This window comes from Cibotium barometz, chromosome 31 (assembly GCF_041138505.1).
Source record: "Cibotium barometz isolate CiBa-2024 chromosome 31, ASM4113850v1, whole genome shotgun sequence".
Lineage (NCBI taxonomy): Eukaryota > Viridiplantae > Streptophyta > Polypodiopsida > Cyatheales > Cibotiaceae > Cibotium > Cibotium barometz.
The window spans coordinates 20,843,690-20,865,862 of NC_141076.1; the positions used below are offsets into that span (position 1 = coordinate 20,843,690).

At 41.0% G+C, this 22,173-nt stretch overlaps 1 protein-coding gene across 2 annotated transcripts; it reads right to left on the reverse strand.

The window, feature by feature from the left end:
• Positions 1-248: 248 nt before the first annotated feature.
• On the reverse strand, positions 249-8,846 carry LOC147620604 (putative WRKY transcription factor 4). Of its 2 annotated transcripts, none has more exons than XM_086824846.1 (6): positions 8,571-8,846; positions 7,259-7,777; positions 7,001-7,177; positions 6,158-6,909; positions 5,886-6,047; positions 249-1,228 (listed from the first exon to the last, which is right to left on the reverse strand). In XM_086824846.1, exons 2-6 carry the CDS (start codon positions 7,763-7,765, stop codon positions 706-708), a joined length of 2,121 nt encoding a protein of 706 aa, XP_086680972.1. In that variant the 5' UTR covers positions 7,766-7,777; positions 8,571-8,846; the 3' UTR covers positions 249-705. The 2 variants fall into 2 exon arrangements, with proteins under 2 accessions (XP_086680972.1, XP_086680971.1); XM_086824845.1 differs by having other exon boundaries at positions 7,259-7,782; positions 8,571-8,845.
• Between the last annotated feature and the right edge of the window lie 13,327 nt (positions 8,847-22,173).

The window sequence follows — 22,173 nt, forward strand, 5'->3', positions numbered from 1 at the left end:
CTCTCTCTCGCTCTCTCTCTCTCTCACTCACACACACACACACACACACACACACACAGGCCCTAAATCTCCTTAATGGTTCACTACCCAATAATTCAATCCTTACCTTTACACAGACCAACTCCTAACCTGGCAACTAAACCTAAGCTTTGATACCATAAAAATCATTTAAGGAGAATTAAAGTAATAAACCAAGCCCAAAATTAAGCATAATTAGTGCTCAACTCAAATAGCAATAAGGCAAGCCAGATACGCAATTCAAGTTTGCATTAGAATCATCTCACCAGATTGAATGAGCAACAGGTACAACGTACATAATCCGGAGGCTAGACCACTACTCTAGTGTGGACTACATGACTCGTCTTCATACAAACTCTTTGCAGACTTTCTCTAGATTGTCCATTCTTACACCACCCATCTTGACTTTATTCCACCTACTATCTAATTCAACCTCGGTGAAAAAAACACACGCTATTACATTTTCCAATTGTGGTATTCCCAATAATATCCACCATTTGCAAACAAGCTTAAGGACAGAGAAATGCTTCGAAAGTCTAATGTACATTTGCAAGACCTGTCCCACAAAAGCCGAAATTAATCCTTTTTTTTTCAAAATATGCACCTACTGTGAAGTTCAATTAAAATTTGTTCGCAAAATATATCCATCTACATCCCTTCTCCTCCTCAGCCTTTTAGCACAAATGATTAAGGTCTTGACAAAGGTCCCTCTGCTACAAATGAAGATGAGCTTGGTGGATAAATATGCTGTAAGAAGCTCACTCCCAAGCTTTGCCCAGGTAGTTCACCATCCCCAAGTGGCCTCATCCCACCCAAGTTCAGACCCATAACGCTCATTGCTGACACTGAAGAGGTGTGTATTCCACCAAGGTTCCTATCGTACTCTGAGATAGATGTGCCACCCATATCAACAGCCATTCGGCTCCCTGCAATCAACCTATCCTCCATAAAGTTACCATCAAGTGACATAGAAGGCCTTGCAACCTTATTAGCACATGATACCCCAGTGGCTGCATGAGCTGGTAAGGGTGGAGTTGCAGCAGCAGGTACAATGGCAGCTCCGCCTATTTCTCGAACACTACCCCGAGCCGCAGGCACATTGTGATTGTGCTTTCCTTCATAGGTTGTTATGACGGACTTGGGACTGGAAGAGGATCGTTCTACATGCTTCCGAACTGCGCAACCTATATTTGTACATTTGTAGTAGCTTCTGCAAATCATAGGGTCAAAGTGAGTTTGGTTCTCTCTCTCTCTCTCTCTCTCTCTCTCTCTCTCTCTCTCTGTGATCACACGTGTTGTATGTAGATACAAGCTGTGAGGTGCAAAAACAAGGCAGAAACCTCCTTCCAGATATGCATAGTATGCAGTACCCACGAGGTGGAGAGAGGAATATGCTTTACTCCATTGTTCAGCATAGTAGAAGATTCAAGAGTGCTATAGCTATTTGTTCGGGGAGGGGTCAGTCCTTTACGGAGAGTCATCAAGGATGAGGACCAGATGTGTGACCCTCTATATACATGGGGTCCGTAGGCATAGAGAGTGACTCTTGGAAAGCACAGGTGCATGCAAAAAGACAGCAACCAAACACTATATGCTTCTTTTTTTCCAGGCTTTGGTAAATGTAGATTGAGGGAGCCACATGATACCAGCCCACAAATCTGCTTAGTCAAAGCTCGGATCGAGACCCATGCACAGTATCCCACATGCCCAAGCTACATGGAGCCACATCTATAACCCAGAGGAGATCATGAAGAGTCCAGAAGTGACAGCAACCATGTAGTCCGACAGGCAGATGAGGATTGTTGAAATGCTCCGTGGACACACGGAGGGCTTACCCTCTCAAAAGATAAGATCCTTTGCTGGCTTTGTAACCCTGTTCCTTTGACATAAAACGGGCTTGCAGCCTTGGCAGATGTGACATGCGGGAGATTGATTGTCGTAAACACAGCCTTAAGCTAACACTAAACTGCACTTAATGATGCTTAAGAGATACAAAGTTGTCAATGCAATGCAATGCAACTATATTAAATGAGAGAGATGCTGAATGATGATGATGATGACTGATTCCTTCTCCAATGCTGAGGTCCACCCTTAGAATGCTGGCTTCCTCTATGTAGGAGGTCGGAGATGACTTGAATGCTGACTGTATGCTAAATATGCTGATCATGCTGATGATCCCTCTTGCTCCATAGGTTGGAAACGCTGAAGGGAAGGAAGATGATTGATGCTTGAATGATGCGCCCCTATTTATATGAGAGCTAGGCTGCTGGTCGGGCAGTATACTGTTGTCGGCCAGCCTTCTGTACCTTCACGACATGCAATAAATGCCTACTTATGCTGTCAGCTGCCATTAACTGCTGCCGGCTGGTCATAACAGCCCCAACCTGATGCTATTAAATGCCTTAAATGCTTATGATGCCTAATGTACCTGCTGTAGGTGCTGTAACAGCCCCTTACACATGTTGTAAATGCTGGGAATGATTGCTTAAATGCATGATGCTCATGAATGTTATCTGCTTGATGCTTATGAATGCTCTGATATGCTATGGCACTTGTACACCTTCTAGGTGTGCACGTGACATTCCCCTCTGCTAAATTGTTGTTGGTTGGTACACATGGCAACCTTTTGACTCCTATGCTGATCCTCCTCCACTGAAGCCACTGCCCCCTTCTGACTTCTTCTACCAAGACTGAGGTCGACTGTTGGAGTTGAATCCTTTGAGCCAAAGACTTCTTCACTCTGGGAACGGAATGGCAAATGCTAGTAGATCTGCTCGGAAATACCCGAGTCACCACCACTGACCTGTCTATGGAATCCTTTCACACACCATCTCTGTCGTTCCTCAACCTCTGAACCTCCTGAGGCGATGTTGAAGCAAACTTCCTATCACATGCACTCTGCACTCAGTGCATGGTGACAAACTGGCTCATCATCAGCAGTGCAACATTTGTACAGTATTAGAACCCAATAGGATGATATTTGTCGTACACCGTGATCCCATTGTACATCCTCAGTCCAGGATAAGTCAGGCACGAGCTACGTAGGTCATTCCTCAACCTTAGCGGGTCAGTCAGTCAGTCAAGTCCCTTAACCCACTTGGAGAGAATCATTCATGCATGTATAGAGTCAGTAGAAGCCTTAGGGTTTGCATCAGAAAGCACTCTGCATCCTGCATAATATGCATTCATATGCCTATGCATCATTTAGAACATCCCAAAAGCCTTAGGAAATTTACTAGGATTTATCTGGTATTTTTTCCATATTTTCTGGTATTTATTTGGCATTTATTGTCATTTATAAACATAAAGTTTATTAAATTATGACCAGCCAACTTGACCAACCCCTATCTAGTATAAATAGGCTTGCATAGGGCTTAGTTTCCCATTCAGTCTTCAGTGTACTAAGAGCTTTCCTCCTCAGCCCTAGGAGTTCCCTTGCCTTCAGCACTAGACTAGTCTCATCCAGCCCTTGGAGTGCTTGAGTTTGCTTCAGCCAACCCTGGTTCCCCAACGCATGCAATTCAACAGTCCCTACAGCCATAAGCGCAGCAATTCAGCAGTACTAACACAGCCATTCAGCAGTCATAACTCAGCAATTCAGTAGGACAGCACACAGGCGCAGCCGTACAGTCCTCCACAACGACGAAATATTGGTAAACTATGTAAGTCCACCTCTACTCTAAGGTGTGTGGCCAGCATGGAGCATGTGGTAGAGTTATGATAGTGGTTTAGTATGACAACTCATTTCCATTGACCATGCCAGTATGGGTCTATAAATTGCTGGCTTGACAAACCAATATTTTGCATGGTATGGAAAAAGCACAGTAGTGATCTTATTGCATGGTAGTACTATGATCTAAAGACTTCAGACTTTGGTGAGTTCATTGGAACTCTGTTGTTGTACATGATTTTCTCACTATGTGTATGCATTGGATTGGCATCCATGGCTATTGGTTTATGCTTTTACATGGGATTGACGCTTGTCATGTCATATTGTGGGCATGATCTTCGTTGGGACTTGACGTGTTCATGCCCAGAATGTCATGTTTGGGATTAGATGTTCCGCTCATACTTGATGTGTTCATGCCCGGAATGTCATGTTTGGGATTAGATGTTCCACTAGGACTTGATGTGTTCATGCTCGGAATATCTAGTGGACTTGGCTTTCTATTGGGACTTGTACCTGTGTGTACATGCCCGAAAACACCTAGAGAAATGGCTTGCCGCTATTGGGACTTATACATGTGTGTACATGCTCGAAAACACCTAGAGGATTGACTTTCCACTGGGTTCGGTACCTCATGTACTTGCTTGGAAACGTCGACGCCTGGAGGATTGGCTTTCCAGTAGAACTGGCACTCTGTGTACTTGCCATGCTCGGATATCTAGTAGACTTGGCTTTCTCCTGGGACTTGTGCCTGTGTGTACATGCCGAAAACACCTGGAGAAATGGCTTGCCGCTGTTGGGACTTATACATGTGTGTACATGCCTAGAAACACCTGAAGGATTGACTTTCCACTGGGTTTGGTACCTCATGTACTTGCTTGGAAACGTCAACACCTGGAGGATTGGCTTTCCAGTAGGACTGGCACTTTGTGTACTTCGTAGGAAACGTCCTTTGGTATAGCTTCATTGACGAGGACTTGGTTGGTTAAGTATGCCTGTAAGTGATTCTCATCTTATGTTTCACACTTAAGCCCACCTCTCATCCAAGGTGTGTGGTCACATTACCAACACTGAGTGCAAGTCGTAGAGTGGACACGATGCCTAGTTGGCAAAAGACTTATGTCTACGCCAAGGGTCATGTGTGCCTTAAGCTTGTTTGTTACTCGATTATGCGGTGGCATGAAACTTATGGATTATGGATTTGGCTTTTATATCCCATGTTTGGAGATACAGTTGGCTCTTGTGTCCATATCTAGTATGTTCTCTATGGAGACATGGTTGGCATTTATGACCATGTCCAAGATATATTCATGGATATTGGTTATTGAGACACAATTGACGCTTGTGCCTGTGTCTTGTGTCTAGCACGAATTCCTGGATTCCTCGAATGGGAGTATGATGATTTGTATTTCTTTATGAAAGTATGGACTTTTGGATCTCTCTGAAGAGAGATCATTTTATATATATATAGAATTGAGATTGACTGAATCTGACCCTTGATTATTTGGCATATGGGAATCTATCTATATATATGATTGTTGCGCAATTAAGAACAACTGTTTTCAGAAGGTGGAGAAGATGTCACTAGCTAAACATTTCCCTAGGATTCATATGTGGATGACTTTTGCATACCCAAAAAGATTATGGATGTGCAAGCTTTGGGAATGGAAATTATCCAGTACAAAGGACCAAGAGCTCGAAACAGTTTCTTGGACACAAAAATGGGCATTGGAGCTCATGTGTCAAGTGGAAATCATGTATGGTGAGTTCCCGAGGATTTGGGAGAAATATGGCATTGAAACATGTTCTATATGGTGCTCACATATATTTCTAATACGGTGAAATACCAAGGAACAGACTCCTAAAATCTAGGAGGGTTACTATTTTCGGACAACCTCAAATGGAAATTCCATTCGCGCCATAACGTCCGTAAGTTGAGAAAATGGGGGGATATGTCAAAGCACATTTGCAGAAGGTCTATGAGTTAGGATATTTTTAAAGCTAAAGATTATGGAAGGACCCATCTCTTAGATTGGGACATGTGGCAAGAAAGTGGATCAAAGTGAGACAAGTGGCCTCACACTCGTCACTTCAACTATTGTGTGGCTCTCCACTTGTCATATATTAAAACAAAGCAAGAGACCCCTGATAAAATCTATGATGATCAACAATCACTGGAAAAGAGGCGAAAGGTTCAAACCGGGGATAGTGATTGCCCTTGACCACCTTCTGACCATACTTGCGCCATCTATAGCCATCATCGAGAATGTCAACCTCACTTGTAGTTTGTACCACTACTCGGGGCTCACGGATAGTCCTGATTGGTACACTTGATAACGTCTCATTGACATTCTCAATTATCCTGATAACACAGGTTCACAGAAACATTTAAGATGCACATCTTTGCAAGAAGCAAAACCAAGGGAAAAAGCTGCTCTAGCACAGCAAAAGACACTACACAGAAAAGACAACCTGCGCTTAGAATCCTGCTCATCTTCACCATCATCCTCAGCTTTGCTTGCTTGGCCATCCTCACCTTCCTCATTACTAGGTGAACCAAAAGACTGCTCAGGAGTTCTGGCCAGGCCACCATATGAATGTGCTAAAGACGAGAAGGACAACTCAGCTGAAACCATTTCAGAATCTATCCTTACAACTGCACTCGAAACTTCAGCAGCACTCTCATCTGCCAAAGAACGTGCCCCTCTATCTGACCTGTCCAAGATGTAGACACCACTCCTAGCTGTCCTTCGGGTAGCTTGTGGCTTCACGTGATTGTGCTCTCCTTTGTACATAATTTCAGTGATTTCTCCTTCATGTGAGCACTCCACCTGCTTCTTCACAGGACAATTAGGATACGTACACTTGTAATAACTGCGAGGGTACTCGGTACCCTTCAACTGCTTCTGTCCATATTTCTTCCAGTTGTATCCATCTACTGAAGGTCTCTCATTCACAGACGGTTTCACAGACGGTAAATGATGGGCTCCGGCTGATACTTGAGACGTCAGAGCCTTTTCTAAAGGCTCCACATGTGGTGCGGTTACAGTTGATCCTAAAGGTTCTTGAGGCTTTAGAACATCAAATGACAGACCTGATGCTAGCCCAGGGGTACAATCAGAGGCAGGCATCCCAGCACCACCTGATAGTTGAGATGCCAGCTGAGACTGCACTTGTTCATCTGCATGTTCCAGGGCCTGTTGATAAGAAACCCCAAAGGGACCCTGCAGATCATGGATAGCTTTAAAAGTAGTCACTACACAGTGAGAGATTAACATACAAAGTGGGCTAAGATGTGCAAGGAAACAGACTCACCATGCCATTGATTGAAGGCAGTTCACTTGTTGCTAGTAGTGGATGGGGCTTAAAAATAAAACTATCATTTTGTTTGGGACTGCTCTCTTTTGGTTTACCACTACCAGCACCAATTGCTAATCCCCTTTCGTGGGTATTGGGCGGGAATAAAAACGAGCCTGTTGTGGGAGATGGAGCCTGCAGACCAGAAGCAGTCAACAAAAAGCCAACAAAAACTGAATATTATTTTAAAGCATCGACAATCAAGCTGAATATTACCAATCCCGCACTAAAGAGAACTGGAGAGTCCAATAGCGTTGTCGGGCTAAGTCCGGGCGGAATGGTAAGGCATGTAGTAGTGAAAGGAATCGGTAGTCTGGATGGCATCATAGCCTTGTATCTGGCACTGATATTGGATGATGGATGCCCATGGGTTTCCCCTACCCAAGCTGATCCATTTCCTGTTGATTTTTCATCCGGGTTGCTGCATGTTTGCATGTCGGAGACACCGCCCATATTGCCCAAGTTGGGGAAGAAACCAGGCTCTCCACCCGTTGGAGAAAGGGTGGGTGACCCTAAGGCTCCAGCCAGTAGGTTTGAGAAGGGCTTACAATCCATATAAGGGTCATGTTCTGTGAGAAGGTTAGAGACAAAGGTCATGGGGCTCGGAGTGCTATTGTCGGATCCTCCTCTAAGAAAAGCTTCATTTGGATTCCGCGGAGGGACCACCAGCACTGGGCGTGAAGGAGCCGGTTTTGCGAGCATTGCCACACCACCTTCCCCCATCTTTGAAAAAGGCTGTGCTGCAGTGTTCAAAGCTATCATTAGCCTACCATGCTTTTGCGGCATATATGATCTTTCTGTGTAATGGTTTCTGTTCACAACAGCCTAGTTTCACATTGAAGACGCACTTTTGATCTAAAATACCATAATCAAACACACCTCCGCTTACACATGCATACATACGTATGCACATACAATATTATTATATATATATATATATATATATATATATATATATATATATATATATTATACCTTACGCTATGTACATGCATACATACACATGTGCATACACCTACCTGTGTGAGCATACGTACATAGACCTACCTGCATACATGCACACACCAACATGTGCCCTACATTCTATACACATGCATGCATACAGCCACGTGATTAAGTTAGCATCACAGCACTGTGTATTGCTGTAGATTAACTGCTTTGTCTGCTGCTGCAGAGTTCACCATAAACATAACCGTGGACAGTAACCTAGTCTAGCTCCTTAAAAGCATGCTTTTTGCTGCAGCACAGTGGATTTGTGAATACACAGTGTTGCTGCAAGGGTTAACAAGATTTTCCTGTACATAGCTCAGCGTTGTTCTCTTTACTGCTAAATTAGGCTAGGTTGCTGAGCACATTTTTTGTTTTGGTGCAGAGTTAAGAGTAATCCTAGCTTAACGGATTCCGCTTTCTAGGTCAAGAAGCCTATCATAGTTCTGCTTCATTAGGGTTACTAAAGAAAACTAAGGTTTTGGGTTTTCCAAGAAGAAACACGGAAAAAAAAAACAAGAAAAATAGGGTTCAGGGCTACCTGAAAGCAAATAAAATCAATGGACACCTCGTGTAGAAAAAGCAGAAAAGAGAGCTGCAGAAGGCAGATGCGCCTAATACAAAAAACCAAGGACACTCGATGTCTGCGGGTTGTGGGCGATTTGGAAACATGGGGGGATCGAGTGACCTGAAATGTCAACACAAGAACGCGGCAAACCAAGGAAGGAAATATTGTAACGCGTTCTTGTTAAGAAAAGAGCGCACAGACTGCGACGCAAGTTTTGAGAAGAAATTACAGCGAGAAGAGTTCAAACGAAGATCAGTTAAATGATTAATTAAGTAATTAATTTTTCATTAGCGAATGCGCCCTGCAAGACCTGTGAGGACAAAAATGCATTTTCATTTTCATTTGCATAATTTTTTAAGTCATGGGGGCTCCTTGACTTTGGCTGGCTTGCCTTTGTTGGTTTTAACTTTTTAAGTTTGAACCTGTCAAGGTTTAGAGTTACTCTGAAGCCACTGTCAAATTTTCCCACTTTGCTAGCTGCTACTTTACCTAGTAGGGGGCCTTGAACCTAGGCGTTCGGAAAGAGAACTCCCGGAGAAGATGAGGCGCCCGCCCAGACGCAAACGATGGACATCGTGAAGGTATGGACCCACCACTCGTCCACCTCATGAACATGCAAAATGGTTTTTCCAAGGGCTTGTACAACCAAGTGTATCTAGCAACTACTTTTGGTAAATGCAAGAACAAGGGCCTTTTATACTTTTTCTAACAACCAATTTCACTTGAATGATCACCCATAGCTGATTAGGGGCCACTCCAATGCTTACAGCAACAAGGCGAGGATCTCCCTATGCCCTTGAGCTTCTAATCATCGAAAAGAACAAAGGGCCTTTTATACTTTTCCTAACAACAAATTTCGCTTGAATGATCACCCATAGCTGATTAGGGGCTACTCCAAGGCTTACAAGAACAAGGCGAGGATCTCCTTGTGCCATTCATATAGAGTGTTATTACTACACAACCCATACTCTGCACAATATCAATGTATATAACATGCTCTAATCAAGAAATCTGCTTTTTTTCTACAACTATAAGGCGAGGATTTCAAATCTCCCTATGCTACAAAATCAATGCATATAACATGCTTCACTTTTTTAACCTACAATTAACAAATTGGATGTTAACTTTTAAGTAGTGTGTTGAAAACCTCTAGCATGCACTAAATGTTGACCCTTTCCCACAAGGTTGAATAAGGTGAAGCCAAAAAATGGACTTTACGGACTTTTTACATAGACTGTTAGACATATCAATAGCCTTGTTGTGATTGGAAAGAAAAATGCTTTCTTTGACCATCTTTAATAGAGTAGTCCACCTCAATTTTACTATGATGCCTTGGTGAACTTTTCACTTTTTGAAAGGGACTCTCTCTCTCTCTCTCTCTCTCTCTCTCTCTCTCTCTCTCTCTCTCTCCATGTTTGTTCTCTCTTTCTATATCCCCTGTTGTCTCCCACCAAAAACAAGGCACACTTCTAAGCATGATGCATGTAGCTCTTTTTGCTGTGGAAAAAAAAAACCATTACATCATTATCACAACATTAAAAAATTCAACCTTGCCTTACAAAATTGGGCATGAAAATTGTCCTTTTCCTTCGTCAATGCAAGGTTCTAGAAAGGTTGACATAATCTAAGATGTTGACATAACCTAGGATTGGCTTGAAACCCTTTTCAAGATGGTGAATGAAAGACAAGACATAACTCGAGATAATAGGAATTGAAGTTAATGAAAGAGAGACAACTTGATGAGATAATAGGAAATTATAGCATGCAATACGACTACCTTGGCTTTTGAAAGAAAGAAAGAACCTCCCTACCTTCCTTATTTGGGAGTTGTGTGTGTGAATATTTAAAAGCGTAGGTACAACAATCTAGATATATCCACATGGAAATTTGAAATACAAGACAATAGTACAATGGAAAATTTTATTATATAGTTTGTGTAAAAAGGTGAAGAATAATTATAATTTAAATGTATGTTACACACAAGATTTCTAACTTTTCTTCCAAATGAGTGATCAAACCTTAAAATAACTTTTTGCACAAGCTTTAAAGGTATGATTCCTATACGTGCCACCATCCAAAACCACACCAAAATTTGAATTAGGAAATGGAAGTTAGGTGTCAACAAAATTCTATGCATGTCTCCTAAATCTTTGTACAGTGCACATAGAAACTATGCGTAAGTATAATGGGTTACAAAATGAACATAAGTTCAGCACAATTTAATTTTTTATTTTTGAAAGATATAGCCATATATTTGCCCTTTCTAAGTTTGGGGTGCGAGAGAGAGAGAGAGAGAGAGAGAGAGAGAGAGAGAGAGAGAGAGAGAGAGAGAGAGAGAGAGAGAGAGAGAGAGAGAGAGAGAGAAATATTAAAGTATAATGTATAAACATGTTTAAAGTTGGTAAAAGAAAGTACAAAAAATTAAAGTATAAAGTATAAACATGTTTAAACCTGGTAAAATAAAGTAAGGAAAAATAGCAAAATGAGAATACCATACAAGAAAATAAATATAAGGTATATATTTATAAAAGAAAGTAAGGAAAATTTACAAAATGAGAATATCATACATTTGTAAGAAAATAAATATGAGGTATATATTTGTAAGAAACTAACCATACATTTGTATTAAAAATAGCCATACACTTCTAAAACATAACTATGAGGTATATATTTCTCTAACATTATGAGAGGTATATATGGGGGAAAAAACATAGGGAATTATGTTTATAGAGAGAGAGATATTTCTCTAGCATTATGAGAGGTATGTATATATGAGAAAAAAAAGATAGGAAATTAAGTTTATAGAGAACGTTGTGAGTAATACACCCTTTGACATGGCCGAAATCTACCTCGCGTGAATCGCATGTTTGCCCAGTGGAAGATCAACCACTTGTGGCACACTAGAGGAGACCTGGCAGTTGGTTGATCCAAGAGACTACACAGTCCCACAGGTCATCTAGGAGTATAACTCAACTGGCCCAAGCCCTATCTCTTCAACGACCACAAATGTGGAGAGAGTAAAACACTAAGAGAAGTCCACATCGACCCTAGGCTCCTACTAATCAAATGAAGTTGGTCCTGGCATAAGTTATTGTGCATGGAAGGAAAAGGGACCGTCTACAACTTTCTTTACATTGTCAAGCCCACACCAGTTCACCACCATGAAGATGCAGCTCCGAATAAAGAATTTCAATAATCTCTACTACAACAAGGTCCCAGACCCAACTATATTCACCACATGTCAATTCTTCTAGCTAATTGTCCTCATCCTTGAGGAGATACAACAAGCAAAGAACTCATGGTCTTCAACCTTAACGAAGGTCCCTATTTATGCCTGTAGATAGATCTATTTGGCATGGTCAACTTCCATGGCCATACCTTCAAAGATATGCTAAATACTAGGTTTTGGAAACCCTTTGATATCATATGATTGTTTGGTTTGGGCTTCCTACAAGCCCTTCATCACATCCTTCTATAAGACCAATTATATCTTTGGCACCAATGCAGGTTGGTAAGTCTCATCTCCATGCATGCGTGTCTTGTTGGTATAAAACCCTCGTCGAGAGGTGCCACAAAAATGGGATGAGTAGTAAGAGTTGAAGAAAGTTGAAAAATAAGAGTTGAAGAAAGCAGTGTATTGGAGTTTTCACCAAAAAGATTCACCAACATGCCTTTCATTTGGTCCCAAATCTACCAATTAACCTTACATGCCAATTTCATGGCATATTATCTTGGGCCATCCAAACCTCTTTGACGAAGTAGCTTTATCAGTTACTTGGTAGTGAGGACATGGTCATTACGACCAACTTGGTAGTGAGGACACAGTCATCACTACTAACTTAGTAGTGAGGACATAGTCATCACCACTAACTTGGAAGTGAGGACAGGTTTCACCACTAACTTGGTAGTGAGGACACACAGTCATCACCAAATTAGGAAGGGGGGGATGTTAACCACTTCACTAATTACCATAGTTTCACCTACCTATCCTAAGGTGCTTTGCCATCTTACTTGCTTGAATGGGCACATTATCTTCTGTGTAAGGCAGTGTTAGAATATATAAAGTGGCCTTACCATAAGCTTAATGCCATAAGCTTAATGTCAAATAGGGGAAATCTAAAAAGTTCATGCATATGGCTAACCTAGCGTAAAATGTAAGAAATCACAATAATAAAAGCAGGATCTTCACAATACAAGCACTAACTTACAAAAAGAAGTGGAGAGTAAACAATATTACTACTTGTAAACTTTGCTTACAAATTGATGGTTATCTGCCCACTCGTATGCTCTGGGTAAGGACTTCAAATAAGGAGCTTTGATAGCGATCTAGATAGACTTTTGATGAACGGAGAATGTCTTGCTTACAAGAGTGCTTGAACACAATGAACTCGATGATGAACAAAGGTTACTAAAGTAATCTATATATAGTGCCATGGGTAAGCATGGACATAGGGTCAGCATGGACATAGATCGGCCACGTCGACCAACCCATGTCATCTCGAATGATATGATCCAAAATGGTTAACTAAGGGACCGTCTAGCCTTAAACGGGCCATGTACCCAAGAATTGTGTGTCATCGGTTTGCTATTTGTAGCGCTCAACTAATGAGGTCACATAGTCCGCACAGCATGCATCTTACTTGGCAAAGTGCCAAGTCTATAGAAGCCGCCTCCTAAACATCTCGCCACATTTGGCCACCATCTTGCATCTGGGAATTGTCGAGTTTTGAGGTGCTCATCACAACAACTACTTCTTATATAGGGGGTCTTCCAAAAATAAAGTGCATTCATCACCAACAGTAACAACACAAGGGTGGAGCATTGAGCTTTTCATCCATCCTCGCGACAATAATAACACGAGGGTGGAGCATTGAGAAAATGCTTATCACTTGTATATAAGTCAATTTTGACAATAAGAAATATGCATTCATTCTCTTGCAATAGAATACTTTCTCTTCCCTACTCTTGTATTGGATTCTTACATGCTAGATCGATTGTTTCATGAATAGGTTTGCTTGTAGGTTTCTCCCTCTCATTATCATCTTCTTCATCCACCTTTTGTGAGAGAAAACCACTGTGAAGACTATTCGCTTCTTACCTCCATCTAAAGCAAAAGAGAGCTCTTCCTTCACCCCCATATCAATGGAGCAATTTGGTGTGACAATGGAGTGAGGATGCATTGGATGAGCTAGTGTACCCACATTGGGGAGTTGCATTTATGGCTCGAAATCAAGACCCACAAGCATTTGATTTGGCAAGGCTAAGGTAATCTCTCGACTTGAACATCATTAGATATATCAAGACCCACAAGCATTTGATTTGGCAAGGTAAGCATTTGATTTGGCAAGGCTAAGGTAATCTCTCGACTTGAACATCATTAGATATATCAATGGTAACATCTACTTATATTTTTGGAAAGTCTAAATGTGGAGTTAACACAAGCTACTTGCCAATACATTGGGTGGTGTGCTACTAAAGCTGGGTTTGTCATGGCTACACCTTTTGTAGAGTCAAAACCAAGCTTTGCAGACTCCTTTGTAGTTAGCTTAGGTGAACTTGGCAGAGCTTCTTACCACATCTGGACCAAACTCGCTGAAGTGGAGTCTAAGCAAGTGAGCGCACCAAAGGAAAAACTTTCCCTTAAACAGGATTTGAAGAAAGCAAAGGTGGATCAAGTAAGGCTGTAAAAAAGACCTTCTAGATTCCTAGAGGAAACCTTCAGGGCAAAGCTTCTTTTGGAGAACATCTTTTGGCAAAGCTCTTAGATACGAAATTTGACACCTATGAGGCCAACATTCAGTAGCTCATGGAAGATGTCTATGCCTGATGCTTAGAGCAATCTTGACTTCTCATGGATCCAATTGTCGACTGGATAACCTACAAAATTAACAATTAGAATATGGTGCCATTCTGATGCTCCACCTTCTCAAGCTACCAAGGTCGCCAAACCATCTCTGACTAGATAGATAGATAGATAAAGGAAAAAAGCCTATAGTGAATTGAACAAGGAATTGTCTTGGAAGTGCATGTTATGCATGTTTGGGAAATTACAATTATCCAAGAGTAGGTAGGCCCAAGTGTATTATTAGAGAGTGCATGATGAAAATCTTGCCTTAAAGTTGTCTAACCAACTGGAGAAATGATTAAACATAAATATTTTAAAGAAGAAGCCAAATCTAATATGCTGATGTGGACAAGTTGAATGAATATGAAGTAATAATTTATGAAGATAGAGCATGTAGAGGAGTTAAGCATTTTCTTAATACTCCAAAACTTTATTGAAAGAGTGGGCAGATACACTGAAAATTTGAGCCAAAGTCTTAGAAAGGGAAATCTAGATACTACACATTCATTCATCGGTATGCTGCTAAAATTTGTACATTGTCCTAATGCTCCAAAACTTTTTTGAAACAGTGGGCATATACATTGTCAAATTCAGTCAAAGTTCTACAAAGGGAAATTTCCCATTCATTCATTAGCATTTTTACAAGCATTAATTTACAGTTTCTAGAATCCTGTAGTAATGATAGTGGAACATTTCAGTAAGGATGTGTAGCCATTAGCCTTGTGGCCTTCCAACCTCCTTCTCCAGACTGAAGGCCCATGAGAATCCCATCAGACTGAAGGCCCATGAGAATCCCATCGATACTCCTTCAGCTCAAGCTCATGGCACTCCGCACACTTGCACAAAATTACACAGTGCCATTACCTTCAATTATATATGGTAAGAGCATTAGAGACTATAAACACATCCAAAACAACCTGGATTGGCCACATTCTCACAGTGCTCCACCATTTCCTATGATTATATGGCAAGAGCATTGGAGACTATAGATAGATCCAGAACAACCTAAATTGGCCACATTCTTTTACATAATATCTTGATAATCCACATGCTAATGTTATAGATTGTCCACATGCCAACATTATAGATATTATTATTAGATTGCTTCATCCATATGCTAATTTTATAGAATTCTTCTCCCACATGCTAATGTTATAGACATCCACATGATAGAACATGGTTAGGCCACTTTGGCTATGCCATTAATTACCCTATGCATAACTATGTGGGTTTGACACCTTCACCTAAGAATACACAATAGCGGAAGGTAGAAAGAAGTGGAGAGTAAACAGTATTATTGCTTGCAAGCTTTGATTATAATGATGGTTGTCCACTCACTCGTGTGCTCAAGAAAAGGAGCTTTGATGGCAATCTAGACAGATTCCAGATGAAGGATGTCTTGCATACATGAGTGCTTGAACACAATGAACTTGGTGATGATGAACTAAGGCTACCCCAAACTAGTCTATATATAGTATCCACGTTGGTCCGCAGATGGGTTGGCCACGCTGTCAGCCAACAACTAGTCCAAAATGAAAAATCGATCATGTCATTTGACTGGGACCATACTAGATTATAACAAATTCCCATGGGAAATCTGTGTAGCTCCCATGGCTATTTGGGACCGTTTGAACCCTCAAATGGGGCCCCACAACCCAGAATAGTGTGTCCTCATTTAAGGCGGTCACATAGAATGCACAAGCATGCATCTAACTTGGTAGAACGCCCAGTTTACATAAGCCATATCCTAACCAATTGGTCACCATGTCTAAACTAGGAATTATGGCTCACGACATTGCCTACTCGTCATATAGGGGGCCTTACAAAATAGAGCACATATGTCAACCACAGTAACAACATGAGGGTGGAGCATTGAGAAAATTCTTTTCCAACACCCCCCCTCAATGATCACCCGCCGTAGGTGAACTACCTCTTCGGTCCAACAATCCCGAGTCGGACAAAGATGGCACTCCAACAACAAATCTCTCCGTAGAGCCCTTGTGAAAATATTTTCACAATTCTCTATAGTTGGGAAGTATAGACAATCTCCACCTCTCCAATCCATAATAAGCTCACGCACATAATGATACTCTATCTTCATGCGAGCATGAAACATTTGGTTTTCAGCAATCGACATGTAACTCTAATTATCGCATAGCAACACTGCCATTCCCTTTTGAGCAACATCCATGTCTCCTAAGATCCTTCTCAACCAGACTTCTTTGCATGAAGCAAAGCATATTGCCTTGTACTTAGCCTTTGTAGAAGAAAGTGCCAATGTAGGCTACTTTGCTGAACCACAATGTAATTCCAGTCTCACCAATAAGAAAATAGTAAATAGAAATATATATTCTACTATCACAATCTCTTGCCTAATCTGCACTAATTACAAAGCTCCGATGTTAGGCCATGTATTGCATAGAGAGATCAAACTCCCCACCAACTCTATGTACTCCTTTATATCTACAATTTATATCTACAAGTGAAGAAGCATCTTCCATAGAAAGCTTCACATCAACCTTTGTGGGAGTAACCGTTGGCCTGCACTCAGCCATGCCACGTGTCTTTAAAATTTCTCCTGCATACTTTTTCTTAAAAATGAAGATTTCATCTGACTCTTACCACTTACCACATGAGTAGCCAAGGCTAGTACTATTGTATGGTCAATCTAGTTGTGGGGAAGAATGTCTCATGAAAGTCAAACTCTTTGACTTGTGCTTACCATGAGCCTTACCTCGTACTTATCCATCACCACCCATCGCCAACACGAGCCTTGCCTTCTTGTACTTAGCCAATGTACTATCACACTTGTACTTGGCCTTCTAAACCCACTTGGTGCAAATAACCTTTCATTTATAGGACAATCCACATGATCCTGAGTGTGGATTCTTAAAATTATGTCATACTCTAAGTGCATGGCCCTCCTCCCTCCAGTTTAGATCTGCTAATGCTTCCTCTAAGCTAATGCTTCCTCCAAGCTAGTTGGCTCCTATACTTTTATTATCTCAGCCATCAAGGCCGTATTGATAATGTAAGCTCCCCTATTCTCTTGGATCTGCAAACAATTGCTAGCTCTTCTATGATTGCCAGCGGAGGTTTCCCATCTAAGAGCTGCTTCACCCATTTAGGATATGGCCTCTTATGTGGTGTTGCAAGATTCTCTTCTTCATCATCTGATGCTTGTGGAGTTGGTACTATCACTAGTGACTATGTTTATCAGTAGGCTACTTCTTTGTTGAAAGATAGTGTGGTCAGAACCCTCTCCCTCCACCTAATTAAGTTGTTTCTTGAACACCACATTACGGCGCTGACAATTATCTTCTTTGCCTCCAGGTCGTATAGTGGGTAACCCTTTGACTGTATAATGTGCACCAAGAAGATACGTTTCCTGCTCTTGGAATCCCTCAAACATGCACATAATAGTCACATCCAAATGTCTTGAAATATGCAATCGAAGGTTTCTTACTAGAATATGAAACTAAAGGTTTCTTGGAATCCCACTTAATTCTGGACGATTCTCGAACATATACATAACAGTCACATCCAGATGTCCTCATCCAGATGTCCTGAAATATGCAACTAAAAGTTTCTTACCATAATAAGATTCTTGAGATGTCATGCACTTCATTGCCCTTTCTTACCATGATAAGATTCACGAGGTGTCATGCCCTTCTCACTACCTTTGTGTAAATCCTATTAAGGATATGCACTACAATGTTAAATGCTTCGGCCTTTATGTAACTCCTATTAAGGATGTGCACTACAATGTTAAATGCCTCGACCCAAAAAGAATTTTGCATTGATCACCTCCAAGTGAGCCTTCTAGCAAAATCTAGGAATCGTCATTTGTTGACTGCTTTCTTGAAGCATGGAAGTCCCTTGTTAGGAAGAGTGGTGAGAGAAGCCTAGAGGTGTATCAATCCCTTTAGTTAGAGACTTATATCCCCCTTTGATCCTCCATGACAACACTTCCATAGAGACCGTTGGTGGAAGCTAGCAAGCTTGAAGCCACTCCCTACTCCCGAGCATCTAAACGCTACTCAAATAAAAGTAAGCATGCACAAATTGGTTATCACACAAGCAATCCATCACCACGTGCATACAAGCAAGCACAAGCAAGCACAAGCAAGAAGGTAGAAGCTTTAGAGAATAAGGAAGAAGCTTATTCACTAGAAGATGTTGTATCCTTCACATTATTATAAGTAAGAAGGAGGAAGAAGCTTGTTCACTATAAGGTGTTATGTCCTTCACATTATTATAAGTAAGAAGGTAGAAGATTTAGACAAGAAGGAAGAAGCTTGTTCACTATAAGGTGTTATGTCCTTCACATTATGATAAATCACTTATATACAAAAGGCTTTGCTCGGCCGCAATATAGGGTGCCCAAAATAGACTCTCATGTGTATGCAAGCCTTATACAACTGGCGTTCCATTACAAAAGTGGGCCCATGGCCATACATAATGTGAAGCACTTAAGCTAGGGTGTGAAACTACAAAAGTGTGGATGAGGACGACGGAGTCGGAGAACATCCCCTCCTACCTAGACTTTCTTCCATCCTTGGAAGCTTCATCGCACTATGAGCAGGGTGAGCATTGTGGATGGCATCATGTCATAGAAGAGGGTTTACCAAGAAGCACTGAAAGATTTTGGACATGCGGCATTGGAAGAATTACGTCATAAAACATTCTTCAAAGGTCCACTAGTGATGATGAGAGGGTATGTACCAAGAGGTATGTATAATATAATCGATAAGAAATAATGAGATGAGGTAGGATCACATCCTCCTAGAGGTCTTAGGCTTGTCATAATTGAAGCACATAGCCTTCTTTGTCAGCTTGTTTATTCTTTTGAATTCCCATTCTTTGGCACAACTAGTAGGTTGAAAGACTTCTTAATCGATAAGAAATAATGAGATGAGGTAGGATCACATCCTCCTAGTGGTCTTAGGCTTGTCATAATTGAAGCACATAGCCTTCTTTGTCAGCTTGTTTATTCTTTTGAATTCCCATTCTTTGGCACAACTAGTAGGTTGAAAGACTTCTTAATCAATTCCCATGTTAGCTTTATGACCTTCATTTTATTACCTGCATTTTCAAATGGCTTGAAGGCCACCACTAACTCACTATGATTGTTAACAGCATATGGATTGGTAGCACCTAATAAAGTCAATTCCCTAAGGAGGTACTTCAAATGATGGTAACAGCCCAATCTTCTGTAGTATTTGTTTTGTGGGTTCATCCTCCTCTAGTGCTAGTTTTCTGCACTTTGGGGTACACATGCATATTTTTGAAGGTGAGGGGGTCCCAGAAATGAAATTTGAGAACAACCCCACCCATAGATTTTAGGCTTGTTGACTCTAGATAGATGTCCCTAGCTTTATAGATTTCTAATAGAATGTAAGGTTTAGGTGGGGGTTCTTGGCTCTCATCCACAATTCCCCAAATAGATAATTCAAATAATGGTAACAACCCAGTCTTTTGTAGCAATTGTTTTATGGGCTCATCCTCCTCTAGTGCTAGTTTCTTGCACTTTGGGGTACACATGCATATTTTTTAAAGGTGAGGAGGTCCCAAAAATGGAATTGGAGGACAACCCCACCATAGATTTTACGCTTGCTGACTCTAGATAGCTTTCCCTAGCTTCATAGAGATCTAACAGTGTGTATGGTTTAGGTGGGGGTTCTTGGCTCTGATCTACCATCGGCTTTTTGCCTTTTCCCTTGCTCGGGGTTCGTGCAGTCATCTTATCACTTTGGCCTTTCAAGATACACAAGGTAATCTCCTACAATTCCCCAAATAGATTTGCAGAGCTCTTCTTGTCACTTCTCTGTTAATGTAAGGCATTCACTATTTGCATTGTTTAGGCATCAACAAGATACTTGGCATTTATAGTAATGGTTTCTCCAACACTTATAGTGCAAGCACATTGCCACTGGGCATCAATCAGCCTTAAATGTAATGACAACCAACATTGCTACCCTCAACAATGCATATAACCTTCAATTCTAGTACCTGTTTATGTAGTAAAAAGCACATTGCCACTGGGCATCAATCAGCCTTAAACATAATGACAACCAACATTGCTACCCTCAACAATGCATATAACCTTCAATTCTAGTACCTGTTTATGTAGTAAAAGGCAAACAATAATGTATGCAACCTCACTATCAGATTTGTAAATGATTTTAAGATTTGGCAATGACAACAACAGAAAGCACTCTATAATCAACAATCATCCTGTGATCTGGAATTGCATGATCCAAGACTTTGATGTAGAGCACACAATTTGATTGTTCAATGATTTGACTAGGTATGATCCATCTATATGATAGCAATTCAATCTAGTAACACACCATCTGAGAGATGCATGATTGGATTGGGCATTGATCTAAGAATACTCTCGAGCAATCTGTTTACACACATGATTTGAGGCCGGTAGGATCTAAAAGCATATGATTGGTCTTATCACTAATTATAAAGCCCACCAACAAAAATCAAAAGAGTCGACCTTGCTTTGGCTCTTTATTTGCTCTGTGCTGACAAACACATAGACACCTACACTCTACTCTGCCCTAACCCACAACAACAACATGTACTATGGAGAAAGAGGCATGCATGAGGCCCACCTAATATCCTCCTAAAATATTGGCTTGTTGCTATTGGGTCATGGTGGAGTGCTCTTGAGAGCTCTTGTAGAAGATACTTGCACAACCCACTTTTGCCAGCTTTGAATAGCTTTGCTCAAATATAGTTTGAGATCGGCACTTCTTACTATATACTAGTAAACCCGTGCGTTGCTGCGATATATAAAAGACATTAAGAAGCGGAACGCAGGAATGGAAGCTGGAATACAAATGTTTTTTTTTTCTCTTATTTTTTAGAAATCTAGGATTTCTTTTTTCTCTCCTCTCCTTGTGCCTTGGTTGTCCATGGTTAATATGTAATAAATAATGACCATGCTAACGTGGGATGTGAGTGGAATTGGTGATCTCAAAATTTTGATCGATCGATTTGTTGATCTAAAGTTAGATTGACATGCGTTGAATTGTGATAATTTGAGGGGTCTTGTCACATGATCAAAGACAGGGATGATCGGTAATTTAAAAGGTGAATCATCACTCTGAAAAAGTTAAGGATCAAAGGGTTGAATCGATGGACTTAAATTTCAATTCGAGAAGTAGGATCGATGAACAAAGATACGAGACCTGTGAAGTCGATGGAGTTAAATCGCGATTTGATTGGTGAGGTCAGATGATGGTGATTATAGAAGTGAGATCAATGATTGCAGATATTGAATCGTCTAGAAAGTGGGATCATCCAAGAGTCAGATTGCCACGATCCAAGAACTTGTGTGTGGATTTTTAAGTGCTTAGGCCTCAACAACTTCTTATGCCTAATGCTGCACCTTGCAATGTTGCACCTTGCAATCTTAGTGCCCTATTCATGCTTAATGTAAATCATGCTATGCAAGACACTTAGTGGGGGTCCATGGGCTTTTGATGATGAGTCCTCTATCCTAAGTGTTTTGTGCATACGTGTGATGTGTCACCATGTACGCATGGGTTAAAATAATAAAAGTGTGCCTAATGAAATTGTTAAGTAATTTGTCACCCTAAGATATTTCATGAGATTAAGCAATAAAAGATGCGGTGCAAGAAGGGATATTATTATGGGTCCTCAGCAATGGGTCGTACACTAGGCCAAGACATTTTGAGGTTTCCCCCTTAGTGA